The 17119-nt window shown below is 37.3% G+C and overlaps 2 protein-coding genes and 1 non-coding gene across 4 annotated transcripts; all 3 read right to left on the reverse strand.

Annotated features, from left to right (window-relative positions):
• Positions 1-1691: 1691 nt before the first annotated feature.
• On the reverse strand, positions 1692-5279 carry LOC133851095 (pentatricopeptide repeat-containing protein At1g71490). Of its 2 annotated transcripts, XM_062287400.1 has the most exons (3): positions 5083-5279; positions 4127-4552; positions 1692-4012 (listed from the first exon to the last, which is right to left on the reverse strand). In XM_062287400.1, exons 2-3 carry the CDS (start codon positions 4379-4381, stop codon positions 2180-2182), a joined length of 2088 nt encoding a protein of 695 aa, XP_062143384.1. In that variant the 5' UTR covers positions 4382-4552; positions 5083-5279; the 3' UTR covers positions 1692-2179. The 2 variants fall into 2 exon arrangements, with proteins under 2 accessions (XP_062143384.1, XP_062143383.1); XM_062287399.1 differs by having other exon boundaries at positions 1692-4552.
• Positions 5280-10149: 4870 nt separating this feature from the next.
• Positions 10150-11234, reverse strand: LOC133852757 (histone H2A.1). The gene is made up of 2 exons (XM_062289504.1): positions 10931-11234; positions 10150-10523 (listed from the first exon to the last, which is right to left on the reverse strand). Exons 1-2 carry the CDS (start codon positions 11132-11134, stop codon positions 10290-10292), a joined length of 438 nt encoding a protein of 145 aa, XP_062145488.1. The 5' UTR covers positions 11135-11234; the 3' UTR covers positions 10150-10289.
• A 5265-nt stretch (positions 11235-16499) lies between these two features.
• Positions 16500-16570, reverse strand: TRNAG-CCC (transfer RNA glycine (anticodon CCC)). The gene has a single exon. It is a non-coding gene; the product is annotated as a tRNA-Gly (tRNA).
• Positions 16571-17119: the final 549 nt, after the last annotated feature.

The raw sequence follows: 17119 nt of genomic DNA on the forward strand, positions 1-17119 counted from the left end.
AAACGTTTAAAGAAATGATTCAAATGAAATCAGTTATAACCAATCACCATGGTTTTCTTTGACCAAGGTTCCACATGACCAAAATGATATGCCAAAGAGATATATTAACCTAACCGTGTAACCCAAATTGCTGTAATTTTTTTCAAATCTTTTATAGATGAGATTGTCGAACAGTACAAACAGCAAAAACAAAAGTACACGGCCGGTTAGAAAACAAAAAAAAAAAGATTGATGTGATCCGTTTGGACACCTTAAGTCGAGATAGAAATGACGTAATTCAATGAATGTCCTTACCACCACAGCGAAACTCATAGGACTGAGTACACCTACTCTAATACGATAAAGGATTACGATGACAGGATAACCATACTGTTTACTAACTCTTTGAAATTGCAGGATTACACCATGCTGTTAGACCTGACGAATACCCCAGGATCCCTGAAAATCCAGATTTCCACCTATCTCCGTACCAGGACTGACATGACACCCCAGGATATCATGGATGTACTGTTCCTAGCACAGTTCCTCCACTTACTCCGAAATGCCTATAAATACATTACTCCCCATCCCCAAGTATTTGAACATTCTAATTTCACTATTTTTAGCTCTCACCTACTCGCCTGACTTAAGCATCAGAGGGAGGAACGCCGGCTAACCCCCGACATGTTCTCGTTGTTTTACAGGTTACACGGAAGTCCGACTAACCGACAACGCAAACCAAGCCATTGTAAAATCCAATCAGGAGCTGATACGTTACCATACTGAAAACTGTTTCAACAGATACAAATATGTAGGAAAGTTGCTAGCCAAATGAGTGCTAGCGGCCTAATAAGCTATGTTGTGAACACTGAGATTCGCACTCTTATTAATCTTGGTGATAGTCCTGAAGTCAAAGGAGCTGGAGAGACCAAATATATCAGAAACAACAAACTGACTAAGGCAATTCTCCGATTGTTGGCAAGGTGAGGTTTTTATAGGCTAAAAAAAATGACGTATAATGAGTCTCCTTCAACGATCCCTAAAAGATTAGAATCAAAGGACCTTTGAAGGATTTGACCAGCTCATTCCCAGGTTTGCTTTGGAAGCCATTTCGGCCAAACCAGCTTCTTCACTGATGCCATGCTCCATCCATTTGATGCGTGCTCTTTTCCGAGTCCAAAAGTTTTAAACTAGGGAAAATATTGATAAACTTTGTGTTTTGATCGAATTTGATTTTAACACCTCAATTTTTTAATTTTTTTGATTTCATTACCTCGATTATCCTTTTTTTGCAATCGAAGATATAATCCTAAGATAAGGAGAGAAGGAAAAAAAAATAAAAAATAAAAATAAAATAAAAATAAAATAAAAAATCGTTGAGGCAAAAATGGGTGATTTATGGATTTAGCTTAATAAAGTGGTTATTTAATATTTTCCCTTCAAATGATCAGAAGGATAGAATACATGTCTTTTCTGCCAATGAGGTCTTGCTCAAATAAGGCTTCATCAGGTTGTAGGAAGAAAGTGAATGATAAGTTAGTGGGTTCAGATAAAATAAATAAATAAATTATTAAATTTAACATTTTCTAAATAAACTCCAACAGAGAAAACGTCTACAGTTCACTGACAGAGGAAACCTCCTCCTAACTGATTCATGACAAGTCAAGAAAATCTGTTATCCAATTAATAACTTCACAGCATTAAAATTTCAGTATAGTCAAAGAAGAAAGCCACAAGAAATTGAAATCTGTACTTGTATGTCTTGAAAAATAACAATGTGAATCCTCCATTCAATTTTGCTACATCATGATTGTAGTGTTGGCATTCCTCACCAACAAAAAATACCATAGTAGTTCAGAGATGCACACCAGATTTTAAGAGGTGCATTAATCATTTTCTCCAAAAATTGGCAATAGAATAGGTAAGATTGAATGCCAAAAAAACTGCAAGCCTCTAAAGTAATGAACTCAAATCTGCTACAAAATCAATACAGATGAAAGTAAATGTCTTTTAGGAGAAGAGTTCCATGTGCAACCAAGGTCTCCAAATGTTGAGAGCCATTCTTTCTGCTTACTAAGCCCATGATCCACTCTCCTTCTAAACAACATTTTAGCCTCACTTTAAAAGAATATCTCTACCTCAAATTAGTTCAATAATATGTTAGCAGCCCTTTGTTTAGTTATTAACTCCATTGTTGATCCTATTCCTCAATAATTTCGTCTTCCAAACCAAAATCCACACTTGCAACATAACCGGCGTCTTTCATTAGCTCAGTTAATCCATCCAACAAAGTGTAAATCTCTTGTGCATGAAGGTTTGATGTGTCCCCAACCACAAAGGGGGAAAATCCTGTGCCCACATCGACCCAAGCACAACCAGGAGCCTTCCTCACACCCAAGTCCCTCATGGAAGTTCTAACCTCAGCTAGCTTGTTCCAACAACCAGCAGCAGCATACATGTTAGCAATCAACACATAGTAACCTGAGTTTTCAGGCCTCATTTCCAATAGTGTTTGAGCTGCCCACTCCCCCATCTCCGCATTTCCATGAATCCGACAGGCTCCTATTAGAGTGGCCCACATGGCAGGGGTTGGCTTGTAAGGCATAGTAGTGATAATCTCTTTTGCTTTGTCCAACAAGCCAGCCCTGCCAAAGAGATCAACCATGCATGCATAATGCTCCAAATGAGGACATATACCATATACACCTAGCATATTTTCAAACAGTCTTTGGCCTTGGATTACAAGACCGGAATGGCTACAAGCTGATAGAACCGCAACCATGGTTATATGGTCTGGTTTGGTTTGGGACCTTTTCATCTCTTCAAATACTTCTAGTGCAGCTTGTCCCTCTCCTTTCATTCCATATCCAGCAATCAAGGAAGTATAAGTCACCTCATCCCTTTTGCTCAATGAATCAAACACTCTTTTAGCTTCCAAAACTTTGCCTGATCTTGCATACATGTCTACAAGAGCATTCCACAATAGCAAATAGTCCTCGAACCCTTCACGCTTCATAATGTAGCAATGGAACTCCTTCCCATGTTGCAAATTTGCCACTCGAGCACAGAGAGGAAGAATGCTCGCAATTGTCACATAATTTGGTTCAATTCCGGAAAGCAACATCTCTCTAAATAGGAACGATGCTTCCTCAGGTTGATCCATGTGGCTGTAGCCAGAAAGCATGGAGTTCCAAGTAATTATACTCTTATCTTCTATCAATCGAAACAGAATATAGGCGTGTCTAAGGTCTTTGCACCTGGAATACATAGTTATTAATGCATTCTTGACATTATGAAACCCATCACAACAGCTACGAATTGCAGAACCATGAATTTCTTTCCCTAATTTAATGACCCCAATGTGGGAACATGCACCCAAACCAATAATCCTCGCCACAGAATCCAAATGAATGCCACAAGTTCTCATCCGAAAAAGCAAGTTTAGTGCTCCCTTAAAATTGCCCGTCCGCAAGCACCCACCAGCTATAGTATTCCAAGTTATGATATTAACTTCAATACCAGTAATTCTCATACTTTCAAAAAGCTCAAATGCTTCCTTCCACATTCTTCTCGAGGCGTAAGCAGAAATCATCGTGTTCCAAGAAACAGCATCCTTCTCTGGCATCTTGTCAAACAAGCTACGAGCGACATCAATTTCCCCAAACCTCCCATACATGGAGACCAAGGCATTATGTACAAACAAGTTCCACCTAGCAGAGCTAGAATTAATAGTCTTATGAATCTCCCTACCAAAACCCAGATCCATTTTTTCACCACAAGCCTTGAGAACAGATGGGTAAGTGAAATTATCTGGTCTAACCCCCTTATCCACCATTTCTCTATAGGCAGAGAGAGCCTCCCCAAAAAGTCCATTTCTAACGTAAGAACAGATAAGCAAATTCCAAGGCAAAGGGTGCAAAATACTTGAATTCTGAGTAACATTATGGGCATCAACAAGGAGGTCAAAGCTTGAGTAAAATGTGACAAGTTTGGGTACCAAAAGGGGATTTTGTTCAAGACCCAAGGAGATAATCTGAGCATGAAGTTGTTTACCTTGTAAGAGTGATTTAAGGTTGGTGCAAGATAGAAGAAGAGAAGAGATGGAATGTAAGATAAGGTCGAAAGAAGCAACAGAAGAGGCATGTACCTGGATAAGAGAGAAGGTTTTGAATGCTTTCGATAAATGGCCCTGGCTCGCAAAGTCCTTGAGAGATGTAAAAAGGGAATTAATCATAGATTCATCACTACTTGTGTTTGTTTCCGGGATAGAATCATTGGATTTGCGTGGTGTGGATGGCTTATCATACGGTTTTGTACCCTGTTTCCATTTTCTAGGAATGAATTTTTGGAGTTGAGATATAAAGAGATCTCTTGGGATAAACCGTGATGGAGAAGACGACATACACTATAAATGTATGTGTTGTATGTAATAGCATGGTGAGTGAGAGTGCAGTGAGAGCGCATGCCTTCATCCACATTTGCAACATGTTGCTCGGTAAAATTGGCTATCAAGTGACTCAATCTTTGCCTGTCAAGATCGAGGCCTAGTCCATAATTAAAGGCAATGATTCCCCTGCAAAAGCAAAGCTGGTGTAAGCACCGAGTTAACCATGAGCGTCAAAGCAAGCACTACACGCTCTATTTCCCATGTTATGCCCAACAAATTTCTCAATTGGGAACATCCAGCTGAGGTTCCCATATCTGGGATGGATAATGGCAGAGGAGATATATTTTATTTCATTTCTTGTCCATTTTCTTTTCTTCCGTTTTCTCAACAGTTTTAAAACATATAATGAACAAGGTAATTAATAAAGAAACATGGAAGAATAAAATAACATCAGAACCAAGAAATTAAGATTAAAATAGTTTTAAAATTGTGCATTCTTCCCCTTTTTCCGTATGAAACATTTTCTTAGCAACTAGGGGTGGAACTATGATAATTTTTTTATAAGTAATGTCAATATCATTAAATAAGCACAAAGGGGCGCAACCCTAGTACAGAGAGTATACAAAGAGAATCCCTAATCTGAAGATAAAGACGAACAAAAATTCAAAAAATCTGCAAAACTAGAAACTAGCAAACTATGATGTGCGGATATATACCTTAAAAACAGACGCAGATCAACAACGCAAAGTGAAGAAATGAAAGAATGGGGACGGATAAGTGGAGAAGTGCAAAGAATTGTCACGGGCCTCCCGGCGTGCGGACAACGGCTACGGTTTTGTGAAGAAGTGAAGAGAAGAAAGCGGCTGCTTGTGTGTAGAACTAAAGACCGGAGAATTGGAGAAATTAAGAAAGGCGGCAGATATGGCCCATACGGGTTTATAGGTAATATTTTCGATAAACCCCATCCACCCTTAACCCGTCCGAGACGGGTAAAAATGCTCGGGGAAACCGGTTTAGGTCAACCGGCTTAGCAGGACTAGACTGAAACAAAAAAAGACATACCTAGGCCGAACCCGGTTGGTCAGAAAACCGCAAGAAGGAACTAAGGCCTCGTTTGGTTTGCGGATTAGACCCATGGAAAGGAATAGTTATTCCTACGGAATAGCTATTCTTTTGTTTGGTTGTATATTATTTAAGGGAATAGTTATTCCCTTACGAAGAGGAATAGGTATTCCACTCAAAAATGAGTGGAATACCTATTCCTTTCCTATGGGAATAAATTAAATTCGTCTTTTGCCCAAAAACTCCAACCTTCTCAACACCCAAGTCTCTTATCCCTCTCTCTCTCTCTGTTTCTCAACTCATGGTGTGTTTTAATACGAAATTTTGACAATAAAATATAATTCTGATTCTACTTTTTTCAGAAACAAATCATATTTTATTCAACTTTTTAAAAAACAAATTATATTTTATTCAACTTTTTATAAACAAATCATATTTTATTCAATTTTATATAAAAAGTCAAATTTCAAAATTCGCAAACAAAATAAAAATTTAATTCTGATTTCAAAAATTCATCACTCAAGTGCACCATCAATACCTTTCCCCATCTCTGCAATTATATTCTCATCCCCCTCTCTCTGTTTCTCAACCCAACTACAGTAGATGTAGCAAAACGAGTACCTCTTAATATCGGGGGGACTCCAATTGCCTTGCGGAGGTTTGAGAAAAACTTTATAAGCAAAGAACGAATGTTTGTTACTGAAAAACAAATAAAAAATAATAAAATAAAAAGGGCTTTGTAGATGATTTATTTTTTTATGATGATTATGTTTTTTTTTTTTTTTTTCTCTTATAAATTATTTTACTTTGTAAGCAAAGAATGAATGTTTGTTGCTGGAAAACAAATAAAAAAGAATAAAATAAAAAGGGCTTTGCAGATGATCTATTTTTTTATGATGGTGATATGATGATTATGTGTGTGTGTGTGTGTGTTTTTTTTTTTTTCCTTATAAATCATTTTGTAGCGTAATTGTATATGAAAAAAAAAAAAAGAAGCCATGAACTCTATGAAATTAAAAAAAAAAAAACAAAAAAGGTCATAGTATGATTGTTTATGTTTCTTAAATAAAGAAAAAAAAATGTCCTCAAGAATATAAATTATATTTGTATTATAAGGGTATTTTAGAAAATTTGATTATAATATGATTCCATTCACCAATGTATTGCACTGTACCAAACAAAAGAATACATATGCAATGTTCTATCCCACCGTTACAACCAAACAAAAGAATAAGAATAGTTATTCCATTCCATTTTCATCTATTCCCATGAATAGTTATTCCTTTTCCTAATGGAATAGACATTCCGCAAACCAAACGAGGCCTAAAAGAAGAGAGAATTCCTTAGCCAAACTGAAAAATAAAAAATAAAACTTTTGTGTATCTTCTTTTTACTTGCTCTGGAAAGCAAGGCGGCAAGGAGTATACACGGTTATGGATGGTTGCAATTAATAGTTATCGTCTCTGACGATTAATCTCAATCGCAGTTATTGAAAGTATAATCGCACCGCATAATTACTTTTAAAAAATTTGTTTTTTTATGGCCTATTTTAGATGTCTTTGGGCCTTTATAAATAATTAGAAGGCTTTAAAATGTAATAAAGTTCAAAAATATTAATATTATTATTAAACTATTTTTAGGAAAAATTGCACCGTTGGTCCCTGTGGTATGCCATAATTATTTTTTACTCCCTATGGTTTAAAAAATTACTGGAGGTCCTCGTGGTATACAATAATTACAAATCGATCCCTGGCGTCAAATTCTGTTAAATTTTTTAACAGATTCTGTCAAATGCCACGTCAGCGACACGTGTCCATCTTAATAAAAAAATATAAATTTATTAAAAAATAAATAAAATACTTTAATTAAAAAAAAATAATAAAAAAAAAAAACTGAACGGGTGGCCAAGCCACCCATTTGGGGGTGGCCGCGCGCCACCCCCAGAGGCCGCAGGGGGTGGCGCGCGGCCACCCCCAGTGGCTGGGGGCGGCCAGGCCACCCGTTCAGTTTTTTTTTTTTTTTTGATTTTTTTTTTTTTTAAAAAAAAAAAAAAGTATTTTTATTTATTTTTTAATAAATTTTTTTTATTATTATTAAGATGGACACGTGTCGTCATAAGAAGGTGACACGTGTCGCTGACGTGGCATTTGATGGAATCTGTTAAAAAATTGGGATAATTGCACCGGAGGTCCCTGTGGTATACCATAATTATTTTTCACTCCCTATGGTTTAAAAAGTTCACTGGAGGTCCTCGTGATATGCAATAATTACAAATCGATCCCTGGCGTCAAATTCTGTTAAAATTTTTAACATATTCCGTCAAATGCCACGTCAGCGCCACGTGTCGTCATCTTATTGGCGACACGTGGCGCTGACATGTCTAATTTTAATAAAATAATATAAATTTATTAAAAAATAAATAAATAATACTTATTTTTTAAAAAAGAAAAAAACAAAAAACAAAAAAAAAAAGAAAAAAACAAAAATGGGAAAGGGGTGGCCAGGCCACCAACAGCCCATGGGGGTGGCCGCGCGCCACCCCCAGAGGCCGCCGGCGGTGGCGCGCGGCCACCCCCAGGCCATTGGGGGTGGCCTTCGGGCCACCCCTAGATCTTCTAAGGGTGGCCCGATGGCCACCCCCGGCCACTGGGGGTGGCCACGCACCACCCCCAGAGGCCACCTGGGGTGGCGCGCGGCCACCCCCAGTGGCCGGGGGTGGCCATCGGGCCACCCTTAGTAGATCTAGGGGTGGCCCGAAGGCCACCCCCGGCCACTGGGGGTGGCCGCGCGCCACCCCCTGCAGCCACTGGGGGTGGCGCGCGGCCACCCCTTCAGCTTCTTTTTTTTTTTTGAATTTTTTTTATAAAAAAATAAGTATTTTTATTTATTTTTTAATAAATTTATATTTTTTATTACGATAGACACGTGTCGCCATCTTATTGGCGACACGTGGCGCTGACGTGGCATTTGACGGAATCTGTTAAAAATTTTAACAGAATTTGACGCCAGGGATCGATTTGTAATTATTGCATATCACGAGGACCTCCAGTGAACTTTTTAAACTATAGGGAGTGAAAAATAATTATGGTATACCACAGGGACCTCCGGTGCAATTATCCCTAAAAAATTTAACAGAATTTGACGCCAGGGATCGATTTGTAATTATTGCATACCACAAGGATCTCCCAGTAATTTTTTAAACCACAGGGAGTAAAAAATAATTATGGAATACCACAGGGACCAACGGTGCAATTTTCCCCTATTTTTATGAATAAAGATCAATTTCATTAAACTCAAAACGAAAAATCAAATATCAAACGCAACAAAATCACGTCATTTTGTGTAATATTATTATTTTATTATATATATATATATATATATATAAGAGTATGTAGTTAGTGGTTATTAACCACCTCCGCATACCCTAAAACCATTAGAGATATGATACGTTTACAACATTCGTACAACTGTAACAACTTTTTTAAAAATCAGTCATTGGAAGTGGGAAAATGATAGGTGGGGGACAAACAACCGTCTTCCATCACCCTCTTTTGGTTTTTTAAATCAAAAAATCTATAAATTTGTCCTTTGATGGTCACATCAAAGGATAAATTTTAATTTTTTTTTTATTTAAAAATGAAAAAGGGGGTGATGAGGGACGGAAATGTATCACTGCTCTTGGAAGTATACTCGCATATAGAAAAACAGATCTAATAATTAATTTGAAAAAAAATTGTTGGATTCAAACAAGAATTGTGTCAAGAGTTGTACAACAATCATTTTACAAAACCAACCTCTCAGTCTAAAACAATTAGCGGTTTTTTCCAACCACCTACAAAATTAATTATGCGGTCAAGAGTTGTCGGTTAATAACCACTTGTAAATCCCTGCTATCCGAGAAGAGATAAAAAAGGGGGAAATAGTTATAAAATATATATCTTTATTAACAATGAATCCTAATAATAAAGGGATTTTTTTAAAAAGAAAATGTATAATTTAAGAAAGAATATGGGACCTTTTTATTACTGTTACTCATTTAGGCATTAAGAACAGTCGTTCATATCGCCATTAACCCGTATAATCACACAGTCGGGTTGTAAGTTTTCCCTCAAGCGTCCGCCAAACCGACTATGAGATTAATGCGGTAACTCTCTCTGGGTTTGTGGCATTCATGTTTCTGTGTGGTGTGCTTGTATTTTCAGCCGTTTCTTTAGATATAAACTTTTTACTATTTTTTCTGGCGCAGGAGGATTCTGCAATGCTCCTTGTCAGTGTCCAAGGAGAAGTGGTTGGTGTGAATGTGTCACTGCTAGCGTTGCTAAGGTTAGATTTTATAAAGAACTTATTGGTTCTACGACCTGTTTGGTTGCAAGGAAAATAAAGGAAAAGGATTAGACACTAAAATTGAAGTCTCGATTTAGTCCTCGTTTGGCACAAAAGTAAGGATTTTTATTTTTCCCCCACCTGGACTCTCGTTTCAGGTTCTTGCGTCACTACTGTAAAACGAATTCCCATTTCAGAAAACCAAACAGAGTAAGATTAAAATGAACGAACAAAATAAATTTGAATTTTCACGATGTGGTTTGAATATTCCTTTTTTTTTTAACTTTTCCAGCAAGGAGAAAGAGCCCTCCAACACCCTCCCTTCCCATAACATGTGCACAATCCATGAATTAAATTGTAAAGAATTACGATTTGCTCAGATTGCGATATAATCAAACTAGTTAGAAAACAAGTAGCTTTCCATTGGATATTTCAAATTTACCAACTACATCTATGCACCAGAAACTTCCAAAAAAAATTAAAGCAAGAGGATCCCAACCTCTAAGGCTGTTATACATAGAAAAGAAAAATAGAACATTTAAGCTTTTTTGGGGGACTTGGAGGCCTTTGGGGACTTGTCAGATTCAGTTGAAATGCTCTTCTTGGGCAGCAAAACTGGGTTGATGTTTGGCAGAACACCGCCGTTGGCAATGGTGACCCCTTGAAGCAGTTTCCCCAGTTCCTCGTCGTTCCTCACGGCCAACAGCACGTGCCTCGGGTTGATTCTGTTCTTCTTGTTGTCACGCGCCGCGTTCCCGGCCAGCTCCAGCACCTACATTTCATTCACACCACAACAAAGGAACAAAAACAGAAATCAGCCTTTTTTTCTATTTTCTTTCGTTTGCATCCACGCAGAGAGAGTTGTTTAGATGCCTGGAAAATGCAGAAGAAAAAAAAGAAAAAAAGTGGATCTAAATCTGGGATAAAACATTTGTGTCTTTGCTTGAGAATAACCATAAGTATTTGGATCTGATATTCAAACATCCAATCTTATATCACCTCCTTCCATTATATCGGCAGCGAAACACATAATCCAAAATAAAAGGATCTAAAATTGTACTCTCCTTTGCTTCACCCTTCCTCAAATTCTCGGCAACCAAACACAGAAATCCAAAATGCAAAGACGCATCGAGAGAGAACAGAGCAAGAAAATGAGTGTTTTAGGATCTGAGAGAGTACCTCAGCAGCAAGATATTCGAGAACGGCGGCGAGGTAGACGGCAGCCCCGGAGCCGGTTCTCTGAGCGTAACGACCCTTTTTCAGGAACCGGGCGATACGACCCACAGGAAACTGGAGCCCCGCCTTGACCGACTTCGTCACCGACTTCTTCCTCTCACCGCCTTTTCTTCCTCCGGCTCCCCTCGTCGTCTTCGATGTCTCCATTAAGAAAAGAACAACCTCAAACCTCTCTGAAGATACGTTTTGGTGGACCTGTGTTTTGAATTTTTGGAGCGCTTGTATTTTGAATTTTGGGTTTGAGGTTCAGGGTGGGCGGTATTTAATTTATAGTGGGCGGGGTTGGAGATATGGGGTTTGGATCAGACGGCTGGGAGATGTGCCACGCTGGCGATCCGGGAGTTTTGGTTTAGGCCAATAAGGGGCTGGGAGATTGTCGGTTGTATTTCAATATTCGATCCGAAGGGTATGACCTGTGACACGTCGGCGATCCGTGGGTTTGGCTTTCGGCCAATGGGGTGCTTTCTTCATGAAAGATAAAAATTTACGTGATATTGTGGGAAGGGCCACGCTGGCAATCCGTGGCACTTTGGTTTTGGCCAAGAGAAAAAGCCAGAAGAAGCTGCTTTTGCTGGAATGAAGCAGCCCTGGAATTTTTACATAATGACGGATGTACCCCTGAATTTGGTTTAAGAAAAGGTTAGGCCAAAACTCATGTTTGAACTACATTTCTGATTTGGTACATAAAATAGTTAGTTCATGATTTCCATCAGGAAAATGAATGGCTATTATTAAGAATAAGAGAAAATGGAATGAAATAGTTGTTGGAAAAATTATCATATCCAAAGCTCACAAGTGGGCCCACCTGATCCATCAAACCCGAAAATGAGTAATATTTCATTAGAGGCCCATGAAGATTCGGGTTGTCGTAAATGCCTCATATTTAGCCAAGAAGAATCTCGAATAAAAAACACCTTGGATGCTCTTTACTTCGAGAATCTTATGAATATCCCTCAGTTGCCATAAATGTAGATAAAGATAAATGCTATAAGTACTAAATCTGTTACTAAGAAATTGATACTAAGATGATGTAGAACTTATTCATTAAAGATTATCAAAACAATTAATAAAAAGAAATGTTACGGGTGCCAATGAATAAGCTCTACATCATCTTAGTACTCATCTCTTAGTAACAGATTTAGTATCTCTATCATTTATTGGAGATAAATACAACTTATGAGTCTTGGGACATCATTGTCCCGGGAATACAAGAAGAATCCATACGAAATGCCAATATCCAAATGGTCCGAGACTGGATTTCTTGGGATCACCACGAGGTGATTGAGATAAAATATGATGGGATCCTTATCCTGGAATTATCGCAGGGAATTATGAGAATATATGATCCATAATCACTAGAAATGTGCTGGAAGGTCTAATCCCAGAAATACCGAGATTACCTCTTATCCCACACGATATGAGATAAGAGATTTGATTGAACTCAGCTAAAGAGTAGTCCTACCCGAGCAGGACTTCCAAAGGGATAAGATCTAATCCCACACAATATGGGATTAAAGTCTTAATCAAATTCTAATAAGAACATTCTCAGTATACAAAAACTACATGCCTATAAATAGGCCACTATCCCAGGTATCAAATCTCTATGATTTTCTCATGTGCTCTTATATTCCCCGTATTTTGTCTACAATAATCTGACTTAGGCATCGGAGTGAGACTCCATCGGCACACCTGACAAGCTATGGTGTTTAATCTTTTTTATCTTGTAGGTGGCGAAGAGAGCGCATTCGGATATGACACGTCATCATACCAAAAACTGTAAAAATAATAATTATTCTTATTCTTAAGTTCAGTAAAAATACATATGCTTTCATTGAAATTATACCAAAATTACTAAAATATTGAAGATACATATATATGATCTTCCATTTTCCAATGCTTTCTAAGCATCCAAACAAAAACTAAAAACACCAAACGTAAACTCGTTTTACTTCGACACTCGCACTCTAACTCATTTCAAACTGAGATTGTTCAAACGCTCAAGGAATTGCCAGAAAACAGAGAGAGAGAGAAAAAAAAAAAAAAAAAAAAAAAAAAAAAAAAAACAAACAAACAAACAAACAAACAAACAAACAATAGATAATGAAAATTAGTCAACATCTGAATTAGATGTGAAATATTCTAGTAGATGAGGAAAAAATTGACGAGAGAGATATCTAAAAGAGGGAGGAGAAATTCAATTTGTTTAGAAGCTCTGAATATTTTTTTGGGCTGAAATTTTGATGATCTCATGCTTGAAGAGAAATTCAATTTGTTCAAAAGCTTTGAATTTGATTTTGCTTTGTTTTGGTATTGATTCTCAGTAGCCATGTTATTTCATCTTATTATAATTATTATTTTATAATTATAGATTTGTAGAAAAAAAAAAAATAAAGATTTTTCTTATAAGAATAGCTATTCCTCTAATTTTTTATAAGAATAACTATTGATCTTCGTATGAAAATATTTTATTAGGAATGGTGTAAACCAAACAAATAATGATTTTTATATGGGAATAGTCATTCTATTCCAGAGACCTATTCTGCGAATCAAACGAGCCAATATTGAACACGGAATGGTTCACCTAGTAAGCTAATATCATAATATCTACTCTAAATCATTAAAATCACAAACTAAAACCTCAAACAACAACAACCTCCAACTAACTCATCATCACTAACAAACATTTTCTTCTTCTTCAAGTAATCGAACTTCATTAAAATCAAATGGTGCACCCAAATACACATAATTCAGGAAACATATGCTAGAGAAATACCTAACTTGGATAAGGAACACAAAAGAAAAAATCACGGAAACTATAAAGGGCATTAAGACCTACATTATACGTTGGACACCTCAAGACACGTAATACTAACTAGGCATCTGACTGCTAACATTTTGCCCTTAGTATCAAAGGTCGGAGCCCGAGGCAACCTTAGTTGCTAGTATACACAAAATTTTCAACGCCCGACCAGTTGAATATATAGTTTGGCCATGGGAATATATTTCTCTCAATTTCAAATGAGAACGGAAAATATTTATTTCATTTTCATAATTTAAAATTGGTGCATATAATGTTGTATATGAAGTCAATGTTGGCACGTCTTTTAAATAATGTAAAAGAGAAAACCTACAATCCAAACCTACTGCAAACATCACTTTTACAGTCTCTAATAAAACACTGACACGATGGCTAAAAACACCATATTGAATGGTGTGGAAAACACACGATTTTAAGCCTAACAACTCTCTCACTCTCTCATTCTTCTCTCTGAGTGCCGTCTCACTCATTCTCTCTTGTCGGATCTCTCTCTGTTGCCGAATCTCTCTTTCCCTCTCTGGATCTCTATCTCGGTCAGTCAATGGCGCACAGAGGACCAGTTGATCACTGGCAGCAAAGATGAAATTTTTGGTGGAGGCAAGGACACCACTTCATGTGCGGTGGTCAATTGCAGTGTGATGAGGGGTTTATAGGTTTCTGTTTGTGGGTTTTGCGGTTTGGGTATCAACGGTGGCTGGGATTTGGGTATTGGCAATGGTTGCGGAACGATTGTTGACTGTTTGGGATTTTCTTATGGGGTTTCTTTTTGGATTTGGGTATTTCTTTGATTTGTTTGGATTGGGGGTGGTGGAATGATTGGCAGATTGGAGGCTTGGTTGTTCATCGGTGGTGGCTTGGATGGGTCGTATGGTCGTATTGGCAGTGGTTGGGTGTTGATTTCCTTTGATTGTTGAATGGAAGTGGTTGCTGGATGGGTCGTATGGGGTTGAGTATCACAGTGGGATGGTTCGGTGGACTGGGTGTGGCTGTTGACAACGCAAATTGTTGGAAAACTGATTGAGGCGGAGTGGAGATGAGAAAAGTGATCGATGGGTTGGTTTGGCCAAAAGATCCAATGTTTTCATCATATTATTCTGTATAGTGTTTTTTCTGATATGTCGAAATCATGATTGGAAGCAGTAAAAGTGATGTTTTACAGCCCGTCAATGTAAAAACATGTACATCGTTAGAGCACTTGCAGCAGATACTCAACAATTTTCCTTAAATTTAGGGAACAAAATTAATTTTTACTTCCCTATAAAAAAATATTTCACAATAGATTCCCTTATGAGAGCCTATTTGATACGAATGGGCTGTAAAACTAAACTTTTACAGCCTCCAATGAAACATTGAGACGTCATCTAAACACACACAAAAACATTAGGCATGAAAATACCATATTTTTTTTACCAAAAAACAAAACTAATGAACAAAACAGCACTTTTTGAGTTTTCTCCTTTGCAAAAGACCCATCGGATCTGCCAAAAAAAAAAAACCACTACCTGCTTAGCCAAACTGCCCCCCCCTCCCGACTTACGGCCTTTACGCTACTACTATTGTGATATGAGCGGTTCAAATTGGTTTGATCTTTCCCAGTTATCCTAGCCGGAACTTGTATGCAGCACTTGTATGAAGGTGCATGCATAAAAGTTTGGAACTCTTTTCTTAGCTAAATCTTAAGGACAGGACCCTACTCTATTCTCGAACCCTTTGCCGGGCTTAACCCTGCCCGCATTTCCTTTTAAAGGGGGCCAAAGAAATGTCTCCACTTGCTGCCAACAGTCTTTCTCTGGAATTATACTGAACGGGTCGATCCTCCCCTCTCGTTTGTTTTAGCAACTTATCCTAAGGTCTCCTCACCAATAGCTCCCCACTGATGACAAAGAAACCAACCTGCCTGCTGTGGCAGGACAGGTTTTTTGTTGCACAATAAGACTTGAACGACTGAGCTTGTATCTCCTTTGTGTTTGATTCGCCACCCAACGTCTTCACAAAACAGAGCTTGCATCTATGCTTCTCTCATATTACAGATCTCTCGCATCTTATTATAGTTAAATTGACCTTGCATCTCCGTTAAGTGGGGTTTAGGGTGTTTAATGGGCAAAACAAACCAAGTGAGTTTAATTTGTTTCAAAGGTTGAGTGTTTTCATGTCTATTGTATTTTGTTATTTTTTATGACTTGTCCACTTATAATTTGGCTGTTATAAAACGAGGGTTTACAGCCCATCCGGATAGAAGGTATTCACTTCCCTTATATTTCCTTATATCAACTAAATAATATTTATTTATTCTTATTTTATTATTTTTCCTTTTGTCATTTTTATCATTATATAATTTATTGGGTAGTACTGTACATTGGGTACTATATACCCAAGGGTTTAGGAGAAATATAGGAAAACTGATGTATGTAATTTTTTATGACTTTTTTCAAATTTTTCCTATATCTAATGAATGAAACCATTTATAGGATGTATGTTATTAGTGCTCTTATATACACCAACTTTAATTTTTTACTATAAAAATGAACACCGTCAATTTCAAATGAAATTGAGAAGATCCTTATCCCTTTCAATGGAGGTCCTTGCACTACCCAATATTTGACACTTAGACACAAACACAAAGACCCTGTAGCATTGTAGCAAAAGGTTTTAACACTTAAAAAAAGAAAAAGAAAAAAAGGGTTTAACACTAATTGCGCATCCGGGGAATCGAACCCCGGTCAGTACCGTGGGAGGGTACTATGATACCACTACACTAGATGCGCTTGACTTAACACAAGTCTTGCAAATCTTTACTTGTTGGGATACATCTGTTTTTGTTTCATTTAATAGAAGAAAAGGAATAAAGGAAGAAGAAAAAAAGAAAAATCCGAGGAATAAAACCCTGTTCACTGTTCAGTACCGCTAGGCGCTAGAGGGTGAAACTAGGATTTCTTATGTTGTGGACTCCCAAACTTGGACAAGGATCAACTACCCCAAACTTACATAAATAAACATAAGAAATAGGAGAGTTAATTCTAATGTCATTTTAAGGTTTTTTTTATGCTGGCATGATATCTTATTTCTAATAAAGAAAAACTACAACTTGATTTATTTTTTCTATTTTTATTAAAAAATACAGGGTGTTATGTCAGCATAGAATGACTCCAGAGGGAGTTCTAGCATTCCTCAATAAATATAGTCTTTTAATGCTAGACCTCCTTCTAGTGTCCTTCTGAAGTCCTTCTATATTGACATATCACCCTGTATTTTTTAATAAAAACATGAGAGAAATTAAGCTGTAGTTTTTCTTTATTAAAAATAAAGTGTCATAT

This window comes from Alnus glutinosa, chromosome 12 (assembly GCF_958979055.1).
Source record: "Alnus glutinosa chromosome 12, dhAlnGlut1.1, whole genome shotgun sequence".
Taxonomy (NCBI): Eukaryota; Viridiplantae; Streptophyta; class Magnoliopsida; order Fagales; family Betulaceae; genus Alnus; species Alnus glutinosa.

Excerpts from the sequence above, each read along its gene's own strand:
- LOC133851095 (XM_062287399.1), bottom strand. The coding sequence starts at position 4,381 with ATGTCGTCTTCTCCATCACGGTTTATCCCAAGAGATCTCTTTATATCT.
- LOC133852757 (XM_062289504.1), bottom strand. The coding sequence starts at position 11,134 with ATGGAGACATCGAAGACGACGAGGGGAGCCGGAGGAAGAAAAGGCGGT. Across the intron at positions 10,524-10,930 it reads TCGAATATCTTGCTGCTGAG|GTGCTGGAGCTGGCCGGGAA; the intron begins GTACTCTCTCAG and ends AATGAAATGTAG.